This window comes from Taudactylus pleione, unplaced genomic scaffold, assembly GCF_031769625.1.
Source record: "Taudactylus pleione unplaced genomic scaffold, aTauple2 ptg000854l, whole genome shotgun sequence".
Lineage (NCBI taxonomy): Eukaryota > Metazoa > Chordata > Amphibia > Anura > Myobatrachidae > Taudactylus > Taudactylus pleione.
Genome location: NW_028285256.1, coordinates 1,356,842 through 1,370,516, shown reverse-complemented (window position 1 = coordinate 1,370,516; position 13,675 = coordinate 1,356,842). Strand labels below are relative to the sequence as shown.

Genomic DNA, 13,675 nt, shown 5'->3' with positions numbered 1-13,675 from the left:
GTGACTTGGCTAAATCACAAGATCCGGTCAGCTGTTTATAGCCAGTATATGCGGTCCCTCATCGTCATTATCATCATCACCTGCAAATTTTGCCACAGTTACTATGGCAACCACAGTCACGTGACATACAATGTAGTGAGCAGAGATCCTTTGGAATACCACTATCACCTCTTAGTATAGTCAAACCTTTTTTACTCTCCTTTGCACCCAGCTGCCTTCATATATATTCATATATACTGACTGTGAGTGCCTGTGACTGTGAAGCAGCAAGACAATGTTTTTTTTGTGTGTCTGCTCGGTGCATTGGGTCATCTTTCTCCTCCATCTACCACCTCAGCCATGACATGACATCCTGAGAGCTTTGAGTCTGTGGCAGCCATATTTGTTTACCCTCCAGAGAGTTTTTGAATAGAAAATAATGATAACTTGGAATATAGTTATGCTTATGTTCATTTTAGCCATTTCATTGGCTATCTTAAATACTTTCTATGTAGGATTTCTGCTTCAACATCTGCAATTTGCCACTTATAGCATTGTTGAAAAGGATACCCCAATCTCCCGTTCTCCTTCTCCTTTCCCTCCTCCATTTTCCCCATTCTCTTTCCCCTTATCTACAAGAAGTAGAAGTATTGAAAAGTTTTAATTTTATTTTATTTACCACAATTACATTAATCGGCAGTCACTGAAATGTTTTCAGTGTTAGCATGTCTTTTTATATATACTGTGTATATATGTATATATAATATTATATATATATATACACAGGATATCTGTTTGTATCTGAGATGTATTTTATTATACTTAAATACAGGTAATGTGTAGTAAGGTCAGGTGATGTACTGTTAGCTTTCTTACAGGGTGGCCACTTCTGGGATTCGTGTGCAAAGATCGACAAGCTGTGGTGCAGGTGCTGTGAAGAATATGCTGCTAGAGTGGTGCCGGGCAAAGACTCGTGGGCGCGAGGTGAGAATGTGGAACAGTATTTCATTGGGATCAATTCCACAGAGCAAGATAACTTTCTTAGGAAGAATACTGGGCTCAAATGAATTACAATCAAAATGTTGTGTGTGAAAACCTGTATGGGATTGTAAAGCAGCTCAGTTACCTAAAGCTGGGTACACACTATACGATGTGCTACCCAGCGATGGTGTGATGTGCGTAATCATACTTTGCTGTACACACTGCGCGATCCAGTGTACAATGGTGTAAAACATTGTAGCAGCATGACGTTATTCATTGCATGCCCTGGAGAACAGAAGATGGGACGATGCAATGAATGACTGTCACGTACAATGGATCGGGCGTACACACTGCATGATCCATACAATATATTATTCCGATCTGTGATGGAGCAATATGTTTTACGACGGATGGTATAATGTGTACCCAGGCTTACATATTGTGATCTTCTGACTGACAGGCAATTGCTTCCATTGGTGTCCAGTAGTTCATGTCTGAGAGATAATTGTTACTCTCACTCCCAATCCGTACCGGCCCAACAGAGTTTATCCAAAATATGAAACTTTCTCTCTGTCTCCTCTTAGCTAGCATTTGTCTCACCCATCTATCTAGCTTCAGTCATCCGAAATCTATGGCGAGACTGATCATCATCTCTCCCCACTCCACATCCACTAGAACATTCCCTACACTGGCTCTCTATATCCTCCAAAATATGATTCAAATGACTTCCAGACAAAGCCATAATACCATCGCTTCCTACATGTCAAAGCTCATCTCCAAATACTCTCCCTCACGCCCTCTTAGATCTACCTGTAACCTGACCCTAGTCTCTCACTTACGCCTACAAGACTTCCCAGCCTTCAAATCATTTTCTGTAAATCCTGTAGACTCTTCCCTTCTCCTTCCTATTCTACTGACACTGCTACACCGTCACACCCAGGAGCTGGGGGGATAGTCTAAGCATGTGTCTGCCACTGGCAGAGGACTAGTTACAATGGGGGCATACCTAGCCCTAGACCACCCTTAAAGACCCCCCCCCATCCTTTCATGCTTGGTGCAGTAAAGGGGGAAATGGGCATAACATTATATTGCTAGATAGAGGTTACTCAATCAAGAAAGGCAGATTTCCCTGATGAATAGCCACTGTTTGAAGCATGCTGTCCTCCCTCATTGGGGTGCAGGACATATCTGTTCTGACAGCTACTTAGCAGTGATTGTGGATAATTTGCATTACATATAAAACAATTTAGAATTATTTAAAATATGTACTGTGCTGGGTAAATTGAAAATTAAATAAACGTAAATCAAAATAAATTATATATACACTATTTTAAATTGAAAGTGGTGGATGTATAATAAATAAGGAATTCTTGTGGTGGGATTGCTACACTAAGAGGTTTGGTCCCTGCACTCTGCTTGCTTACCTGTGTGTGGTGCCTCATTGGTGGGGTTCTAGATGGGTAACATCCTTTCCACGTTCTCCATGCTGCTTCCTGCTGCTGGCCGAGCAGGCCAGTGTGGTGTCTCCAATTACTAGGAGCCGTTTAGACTTACGGAAGCCCTGTGCTTCCAAAAGACTTGAGGTTGTAAAAGAGCCTTAATTTCCTCTATTCCAGTTCATACTTGCATAATGAGATAGTCTGTCACTAAAGAAAAGAAAATATCCGATACATACAAATGCACCAACATTAAGTATTATTTATTTATTTACAGTCATTTATATAGCCCCATTATAAAAATAAAACACTTTACAGAAATTATTTGTACTTTTCACATAAGTCACTGTGCCGACTTAGGACCCGTTTTAGGTATGGACGGAATTGAAGAGCCACACACAAGCGGTTATTCCTTCTATCTCAAATGCAAATGCAGCGGGAGGTAACAGAACAAATAACCACACCAAAGAGGCTGACAAGTGCGTTAAGTTAGCTCCGCCCCTATTAGTGACTTCTGCAGAAGGTCCTTCCGCCTCACAAGCTCTGATTATTATGGTGTCCTTTGATTAAGAGAAGCTCTCACTCTGTATAATGCGGGAGAGCTGTGTCATGTAGTGTAGGTTATAGGAAGGTTAGGGGGTACTTTGGAGGGGATCCAGGTATGCCTGTGTTGGGATTAGGTTATAGGGAGGTTTGCTTTTGGTGTCTTTAAGTTTTGTTTATTTGCTTAGTTTGAAGGTTAGTGATGGGCTTTGAGGGGTGGCGGGCTATGGTAAGCAATACTTTATATATATATTTATGGTGGGTGTAAATCTTTATATTTTGCATAATTTCATTTATTACATTTAAACCCCATTGTTGTTATGCTTTTATTTGTTTTTCTGTGCACCCAAATGGCACCTTTACGTGTTGCTTAGGTCATCCGTGATTGTTATGGGGTATTTTAAATTACCTATATTTGGTTTAAAAATCCGGCTATTTTTATTTTCTTATATTCTATGTCTCACTCGCTGTTCTTATATGTTGTCATTCGTTCTTTGATTTATATATCCTTATATGTTATTTCTCATGTCTCCAGCCCTTATCATATGCCTGTTCTCCGGGCTGGGTATAATACTGCGTACACACGGTACGATTAAACTGGACGATTTAAATGATAACGATATCGTTCAAATCGTCCAGTTTTCGGCCACTTCCAACCCATCAACGACCAACGATGCACGGGCATGTATGGACGATAGCGATATCATCCATCGCTCGTGCATGCTGGTCAACTTGGTCGATATCGACCAAGTTACTATAGGGATGTTATAGTCGTTAATGAGTTGGTGGTGTGCTGGATGATCAATATCGATTATCCAGCACACCAGGAGGTTGCAGGACGATCCGACAACGATATAGTTATCTGATTGTACGCAGCTTAACTTTTTCAATAAAAATACATGATTAAAAAAAAAGGTCGAGGCGGCCTAGAACGCACCCGTGAATTTGTCCCAGAGGTCCTCAAAAGGGTTAAGATCTGGACTCTCCGGCTTACTGAATTTTCAGTATACCAGTCCAGCGCCGCCCTGGAAACATGACAGGTGGCATTGTTGTCCTGATAAAAACATTTGTTGTTTCTGTAGAACTGCAAGTGCATGGGCCTCCCTACATGGCGTTCTTGTCAAAACCGTCACATTAGTGGCCATTTGGAACTCATGTGTTTGCTTGGGGGTGTCCAATCACTTTTGTCTACATAGTGTGTGTGTGACTATATATATATATATATATATATATAAATATATATATATATAATGTCAATAGGTTCGGCACTCCCCATATATAAAATGATGATCCTCTGTGCCCTTGCAAAAATTGAATAGGGGTCATGGAAGTGCCAGATCCGGCAAAACACACACGGCACTGAGGACGAGGCGTGCAAGCCTCGAAACGTTGAGGTAAAGCAGTCTTTTGTATCAATCTGCAGTGCCGCGTGTGTTTTGCCGGATCTGGTATTTCCATGACCCATATACATACATACATATACATACACATACACACACACACACATATATATACACACACACACACACACATATATATATATACATATATATATATATATATATATATATATACACACACACACATATATATATATATATATATATATACATACATACACAATTGTTAGGGATTGCCAGTTGCCTCACCTGTGCACGCCTTCATCGGATGCTTCTGTAATGGATTCTCTCACACTCATGTACCTACAGGCTTCAGACTTTGGGCCTGACTCAGAGTTGTACACAGCTGAGAATTTGTACGCAGTGGATGTGCGAAAATATGAAGATGTCACAGCCACCGGGATTTGTATTGAGACACAAATCCAAACAACTTTGTGCAAAGACACAGAATCTGATACAGATCAGTCGATTATTGGAGTTCTGAGTAACCCTATGCTTACTTAGAATAGCTGCTGGAACCAAGAGCCTGCAGCCATTTTTACTGCTTGTGGGATCGCAGTTGCAGGCTGAAATACGCCAAAAAAAACGGTTGCGTCACTTTTGTCATTGCCAGCCACAAATGGTCCCTGTCTGTCAATCACTTTATAAAAAAGTACCTGGACGCAGCATCGGATCAGAGAAGTCGGCAGTGAGCGTTTTTAGCAAAGCAGCGGCTGTGCTACTGCGTCCATCTCTGAATCAGTCCCACAATCAGTAACCTCTCTAATATCTGGAAGAGTATTTTAACAAATGCACACTAGCACTAAAATGGTTAATTACTTGGCAATCATGCCAAAACAATCTTCTTAATGGTAATGATTTCATTAGTGCATAAGAACAGAAACATTTGTAATTTGTAATTACTTTTGATGAACATCTTCTTTTCCACATTTTGGGGAAGTAACCTCCTATGCCGGTCACTGACAAGGTTCCAGGCTGCGCTGAAAACTCTTTCAGAGTACACACTGGAGGGTGGGCAACTTAAGTAAAGCAAAGCCAATTTGTGTAAGGGTCTCCAAATTGTCTCTTTTTCCTGCCAGTAGTGAAACGGACTGTCTGACATGCCTATTTGGATGCTATCCCTAAAATAATCATCCACCATTCTCTGAATGGTGACCATATAAGACAAAGTCACGGTAGACATGTATTTCATTGTAGGCAGTTCTTTCAGTCCCAACCAGATGTCATTAGGTTTTGCTGACTGATCTGCATCACCACCAGCAGCGGGTCTCTTAGGAAAATTTAATTTTTTCCTGGCAGCCGCAGAAACTGAAAGAGGAGATGCTGCCATGTCACGTGCCGCTTGAGCTGACAATTTTTTCACCACCAGCTCTTTGCATCTTTCCAGATTTATGTCCGTCGGAAAGAAAGACACAAGGTATGACTTAAACCTAGGATCAAGTATGGTCGCCAAAATATAGTTATCTGATTTCACGACCCTTGGATCCCGGTGAAGCGAATGAAGGGCTTGATCTACAAGTCCAACATACTTAGCGGAATCACTCCGTTTCAGCTCCTCCTTCAGTTTCTCCAGCTTCTTTTGCAAAAGTCTGATTAGGGGAATGACCTGACTTAAGCTGGCAGTGTCTGAACTAACTTCACATGTGGCAAGTTCAAAGGGTTTGAGAACCTTGCACAACACGGAAATTATTCTCCACTGCACTTGACTAAGGTGCATTCCTGCTCCTTTCCTTATGCCATAGACCATAGTGTAGCATTGGATGGCCTTTTTCTACTCCTCCATCCGCTGAAGCATATAGAGTGTAGAATTCTACCTTGTCACAACCTCTTGCTTCAACTGATGACAGGGCAAATGCAACAGTTCTTGCTGGTTCTGCAATCTTCTACACGCAGCTGCTGAATGTCAAAAATTTCCCGAAATCTTTTGGGCCACCGAGAGCATCTCCTGCACGCTCGTCATTTTAAAAAAAAAATGTTGCACCACCAAATTAATTGTGCGAGCAAAACATGGGATGTGTTCGAATTCGCCCGCATGTAATGCTCATACAATATTGCTGGCATTGTCAGAAATCACAAATCCAGAGGAGAGTCCAAGTGTGGTAAGCCAATTTGCAAAAATTTCCCTGAGTTTTTCTAAGAGGTTCTCAGTGGTATGCCTCTTAGTGAAACCGGTGATACACAGAGTAGCCGGCCTCTGAATGAGCTGGCATTTGTTAGATGCTGCTGCTACTGTTTGCACTGTTGGAGGCAATACACCTACAAAGTGGGCTGTCACAGTCATGTAATCTTTAGTTTGCCCTGTCCCACTTGTCCACATATCTGTGGTTAAGTGGACAGTGGGCACAACGGTATTTCGGATGACATTAATAAGGTTTTTTTTAATGTCCTTGTACAGATTGGGAATTGCTATTCTAGAGAAGTGGAATCTAGAGGGGACATGGTAGTGGGGACACAGGACCTCAATTAACTGTCTAAAACCCACTGCATTAATGGCGGATACTGGACGCACATCTAATACCAACATAGCCGTTATGTCATCAGTAATCTGCTGTGCAACTGAGTGTCTGCTGTCATACTTGTTCCCCATTGCAAAGGATTGTTTGACAGTCAATTGTTTGGTTAAACTACTAAAAGTAGTCTTCTTCCTGGTCCCCTTCTGGGATGAAGATCCACTCACAGCAGCAACAGGCGTAGCACTCAAGGATCTTTCTGAGGAACCACGGATAGGAGAGGAGTCAGTCATTCTTATGAAATTGGATGCAGGACTACTTCCGAATCTGATCATGATTGAGGATGCAGCTGTTGGTGGTGGAGATTGCAGGCGCTTGGATCCAGATGAAAGGGAGCAGCTAGGTAACACTGGACTGATTGTTGTTACGTTTTTTTTTAGCCAAAGTTTTTGAATTTGAAAAACCCTTTTCAATTTGATGAATATGCTGCAAGTGACATAACAGGGAGGAGGTTCCTAGATGGTTAAGGTCCTTACCTCTACTCACTGTTACTTGGCAACGGTTACAAATGGCTTGGCAAAGGTTGTCCAGATTTGGGTGAAAATATTTCCACACGTGAGAAGTGGATTTTTTGGTCCTTTGCCCAGGCATGACAACAATGGGACTTTTCCCACCGTGGGCAACAACTGTTGCCTGATTTACAATTTTTAAACAAACATCCTCGGCATCAACATCCTCATCATCCTTGTTGTTATCGCCAATTACATAAATATCCTCCTCATCTTCCTGGTGCAATTCCACAGAAGCATCCTCGATTTCTACGTCAGCATCTTGACTTGTGCTGCTCATCCCCACATTTGCAGAGGGCACACAAATGGTGGAAGGAGGATCCTCTTCAAGTACAGTATTAGAAAGGTCAGGCTCACACATGGCAACCGCGGACACACTTGGACTCTCCTCGGGGATCTGTGACTTTTCAGAGCACACAGTTGGTTCCGGTGTCTTACATGTCTTAACAATATTAATTATTTTTTTATACCTCTCCTACAAGCAGAAGGGCTTAAATCATCACAATTAGAACCACCAGTCATAAATAAAGGCCAAGGCCTTATCCTTTCCTTGCCACTTCGTGTAGTGAATGGCATGTTGGCAATTTTTTGTTTCTCTAAAGCTAACTTAGCTTTAGATTTTTTTGTCTTTAACAGGGTAAAAGTTGATTTTACATGGCCTGATTTAAGCCCTGGGGCATTGGCCTTCATAGATGACGTTGACGGCCTTGCGTCATCATCATGACTGCTGCCGGCAGTTACAAGACTGGTATGTGGATCCTGCTCTCCTGTCATGTGACTGTCCTCCATACTCACTGCGGTCTTGCAGCAGTGTCACCAAGCAATTATAGTGCAGCTAAGTTGCCGCTAACGCACACAGCCACACAAAAAAAAATATATATATATATATTTAAAACTGGGTAAGAGCACCCCTGAACGAGGCAGCAGTCCCATGATAAATGACACAGGCAGCGCCCCTGCGCAGCTACGTTGTTAAGTGCGGCTAATGCACACAGAAAAAAAAACACTTTTATTAAATTTTTTTACACTGGGGGAGAGCACCCCTGAATGAGGCAGCAGTCCCTTGATAAACGAGATAGGCAGCACCCCTGTGCAGCTACATTGTTGATAAGTGTGGCTAACACACACACACACACACACACACACAGAAAAAACCCCACTATTTTTATTTATTTTTTTTTACAATGGGGGGGAGCACCCCTGAACGAGGTAGCATCCCCTTGATAAACGACACAGGCAGCACCTCTGCGCAGCTACGTTGTTGATAAATGTGGCTAATGCGCACACACACACAGAAAACAACAAAACACTTTTATTCATTTTTTATTTTTTTTACACTGGGGGGGAGAGCACACCTGAATGAGGCAGCAGCCCCTTGATAAATGACACACCCCTGCAGCACCCCTGCACAGCTAAGTTGTTGATAAGTGTGGCTAACGCGCACACAGAAAAAAATCTTTTATTATTTTTTTTTCTTTTACACTGTGGGGAACGCACCCCTGAACGAGGCAGCAGCCCCTTGATAAAAGACACAGGCAGCACCCCTTTGCAGCTACATTGTTGATAAGTGTGGCTAACACACACACACACACACAGAAAAAAACCCACTTTTATTATTATTTTTTTTACAATGGGGGGAGCACCCTTGAACGAGGCAGCAGCCCCTTGATAAACGACACAGGCAGCATGCTTGGGGCAGCTACGTTGTTAGTGCGGCTAACGCGCGCACACACACACACACAGAAAAACCCCCACTATTTTTATTTTTTCCACACTGGGGGTGAATAGCACCCCTGATGGACAGAGCACCCCCTGGTCAACACAGCAGCACCCCTTAATGGACTGCAGTGACAAAGGAGACACTGAAGCCCCCCTCTTCTGTCTTCAGCACATCTCTTATAGACAACAACACAGCCCTTATGGACATGAGCACAGCACAGCCCAGCCCCTATGGACAACAGCAGCCAGCCCCTATGACAACAGAAGCCAGCCCCTATGCACAGCAACAGTACAGCTGCTATAGACAACAACAGCACAGTACCTCCCTAGCTTCCTCTTCACTCTCCACAGTCGGAATGAAAATGGCGGCGAGAGCGGGATCCTTTATAGGATCCAAAACCCCACGAGAATCCGACAGTGGGAGGATGACGTTTTGCCTCGCTTTGAGATCCAAGTCAGACGGGAAACCCGAGCCGGACTTGAATCTCGCCCCAGATCTGCAAATTCGGGGTGGGTTCGGTTCTCTGAGAACCGAACCTTCTCATCTCTAATACAAATAAGACACATTTGAAGGTAAAAAGTCGCACGAAAGACGCTTGGTGCTACCGTGTCACACGGATCTCTCGCGTTATGTGTGGCGCGACTTGTAGGAGGAAAGATATGTGGACACATCTGTACATACGATGTTTCTGATTTTGTGTGTGTGAGATGCTCTCAGGGCTGCCTCTAAGCACTGGACGGCAAGTAAGTCATTAGCATATTTTCACAATTGTGATCCGTGAGAGTTTGCAGCTGAGATGGAATTTGCATCCACATCTGAATCAGTCCCAATGTCCCCAGTAGGTGTATGGATGAAAGAAGAGTACAGATTATGAGAAGGATTGGACATGTGCAAATTCTAGGAATTGTTCTTGTTCCATCAGACTGAAGGGACCTCACATATTTGGGGCCATAACTTGCAAAAGACACTTGAGGCCTGATTCAGAGTTGTGCGCAAACCCGATGGTTTACATACAACTCCAATGGTTGCCGATCAGCCCATACACAGGATCTGTACTGCACATCGCAGTGCCCCCTAAGCTGCAGCCTTTTGACGTTCTCAGACGCAGCAGTGGATCACAGAAGCTGGCAGGAGGCGTCTATTTACACAAGACATTGGTATCATTTTACTTTGCCGCTGTGTACAAAGACACAGCGACGAGGCGATTAGCATACAACTTTGAATCAGGCCCTTGTTTTACGAACATAAGTAGCTGTGATTAACAGATTTTTCAAAATAAGCAAAAGGAATCTGATACCAGGGTTTGTTCTTCAATGTCCAGAATGTCAACATACAACATACAACATGTCAACGTTGTCAACGCTAACATAACGTTGATATTGTCAGAATGTTGATATTGTGATTTTAAGGTTAGGGTTAGGCTTACATTGAAAATCCTATTGTTGACATTGTAAATGTCAACATTAAATCAGTGTTGGCATTCAGATCAGGTCGACATTCTGAATGTCGACTAAATATATTCAACCTAATGTGGGCTTCACAGGACACAGTTTTTCACAGGACACTGACATCACAGTCTGTGCAGAGTCCTATGCAGTAAGCTACACATGCAATCCTCTGTGTTGGAGTAAGAATGCTGCGTCTTCAGTGATCTTTTAAGATCAGGTCAATCAGCACATTAACAAAACCAGCAATGGTTGGCGGACAGGGTAATAGTATACACACATATTACTCCTGCACATACCTGTAGCAAATGCTAGTGTTGTACAGGTGGATGCATGCCGAAGCTGCGCCTGACTGACCACATACATGTGAATTCGCATTTTCTTGCATGTGTATTTTCCAGTGTAAGTTTAAAGTACAAATACATCCAACTCTCTATGATCCCCCTTATTACTCAGTTTACATCTTTAAGTTTCCCTGTTTCTTTGGCTCAATTTCTTAGCTCTAGTCTATATGGAAAGTGGGTTCTGTACTTAGTTTTCCCTTGTAGCTGAAAGTACACTATTACATAATGGTACTCAAACACAGTAGAGATATTGTCATATATGTATATTCTAATAAGATCTATAATGTTAACATTATTCTGAAAACAACAGGTAACTACCGAGATAACAACTTACCATAGTTACAATCTGACTTTCTTTCTTCTATCTTTGGCTTTTAGGGGGTAGACATCCAGAATTTTTCGAGCAGTTGGAGTAGCGGCCTTGCATTCTGTGCTCTCATTCTGGCCTTCTTCCCGGATGCGTTTGACTACGACTCTCTTGATCCCAAGAACAGAAGACAGAACTTTCAGCTGGCATTCAGTACAGCAGAGTGAGGAACACAGTTTGGAAAAGAGTGGTAGGGGTAGCATGGTGGGGGACATAAATGAGAGGGGATAATTGAGCAGAGGCAATTGAGACTAATGTGGCCCAAATGGGATGAGATCCAGGTTTTTGGCTTTATCCCCATATAGCCAAATCTTTGTCCAACTTGGCCACACACGTAGAGGGCAAGTTGGACAGAACTGTATATTCAGTGGTCAGAAAGAATCCCATTACTACAATTGTCCAATGATCAGTGGTCAGTGGAGAGCCATAAATATATTGATTCTTTAACGCATGTACACACATAGCGATTTTGTGTGGTGCCATCATTAGACGGCTGAACTAATGGAACCCCTTGGGATTGCTGTTGCTTGGTCCAATCTGGCCTAATTGAATACTGTATCGAGCAGACAATTCAGAGATCAGACCAAACAACTGAATACCAACATGTATGGCCCCTTTACAAAGAAACTACTTTTTTTATAATATCAACATAAAGTCCCCATCCTCATTATCTCTTATTTCTCTATCTAATCCTACCTATTACTGAGCTGATGAATAGACCCCTTATACTCATGCTACTAACATAACACTACAGTATATAGATCTGTCTACCTTATCTCTTTTAATATATATTTTTCCTTTGTTGTTTGTGCTCTAGCTTTTTTCTATCTGCTCATTGTGTTCCCTGCATTACAGCAATATACGTCTGCTTTATTAAATAATAAATATGTACAGTATGCAAGGACACATATACCAGCCCTTCATGGTATAGAAGTGCATATTCAAACATCATCAACACCACATTACATCCACAGATGCACGGGTGCCAGGAGCTCACACATATTTGTGTTAAATTCTTTGCATTAAGGACTCAAACACGGACAAATACATATGGAAAAACATATATGCAGTAGAATAAACTTTCCTATTATATCTGTGGGCCTGATGCAGAGATTGACGGATGTGCAGAGACGCACACAAGCGGCTGTGAAATTCCGTCCATCTCAGATGCAAATGCGTCAGACACCTTCTTGCTGCATTTGCGATCCCAGTACTACGACTCGCATCGCAGTCTGGGATCATCATCGCGACTGATGGTTGCTCCTTTGGTTATGGTCTTTAACTGGGTACTGATCACTTAAGATGCCAGGAATCTGTGCCTGGTCTTGTCCCTCCCGGATAACGGTGACCAGACACGCCCCTGCTCCACACCTAAAAACACCACAACATGTCAACCATGCTGCGGCTTTGGGAGAGTCAGCGAGTGAGATTGCAGGAAACGTCATCAGATTAACGTACATCTCTGAATCAGACATCCATGTGTGCAAAATTTCAGTGTTACTATATAGATCACTGATCATACTCTGCTTCAGACCAACTTGTACAGCTCTGAGGTGTATCCATGGTCTAAGCTGCAAAGTGTTTTTCATATAGGATTAACTGTATTATACATACAATTTTCCAATTATATTGTTTCTATTGTCCTGAGATTGGCTTTCTGTCTTCTTATTCTATTGATCACACACTACCAGACACTCCCCCATGATCCTACTAATAGCCTCCTCTGTAATACTTACTGTACCTCCTCTCCAGGAAGTTTGCAGACTGCCCTCCTCTCCTGGATGTGGAGGACATGGTACGTATGAAGGTCCCGACTCTAAATGCGTTTACACCTATGTGCAAGAACTATACCGCAGTCTGGTCGCTAAGGGGCTGGTGAAAACCAAGAAGGCATGAGCTTACCAAAGATGTACGAATAAAGGCAAAGTAAGAGATAATTATCCATTATATTTTATATTAATAATCTAAGAGAAACCGAAAGATTGCATAAGAAAAGAGGTGTTTTAAACTTCTAGGATGGGGGCAGGCATGTATGCAAATTACTTGTGGGAGTTAGCCTATGGCAAGCAGGGGCGGGTTTGTAACAGGAACATTATATAGTGGGATAAAAGTGTGGGCCAAAGCCTCTTTGTTCCAGATTCCTCCAGGACAGGGAAGTGCATTTTGTCAGTTGTCATTTTCCTTAATAAAACTCTCTTAGTGCTTCTCCTTCTTCTCTTCTTCTCTCCTCCTTTTCCTTATTGTATTTAGTCTCTTTTCATTTACTTCATATCATTGCTTTTACTTTTCCTTTCTGTCCTCAATCACTGTCTTTTCTGATTTCTTGTTCTGCTGGGGGTGGGTGTAGCTATGTCCTGCCTAGTAATGAGCCTCCCCAGACCCTGGTCCCTGGCTCCACAGTGCCCCCATGTTATTAGGAGCTGCAGGTGTGGTTCCCCTAT

At 42.5% G+C, this 13,675-nt stretch overlaps 1 protein-coding gene across 1 annotated transcript in view; it reads left to right on the top strand.

The window, feature by feature from the left end:
* Positions 1-13,113, top strand: part of LOC148474293 (smoothelin-like protein 1) — a 31,020-nt gene extending 17,907 nt beyond the window's left edge. Inside the window, exons 3-5 of the mRNA XM_088458822.1 lie at positions 858-963; positions 11,246-11,397; positions 12,987-13,113. Of these exons, the coding sequence (XP_088314948.1) occupies positions 858-963; positions 11,246-11,397; positions 12,987-13,113 (385 nt within the window). The remainder of the gene's footprint in view (positions 1-857; positions 964-11,245; positions 11,398-12,986) is intronic.
* The last annotated feature ends 562 nt before the right edge of the window (positions 13,114-13,675 follow it).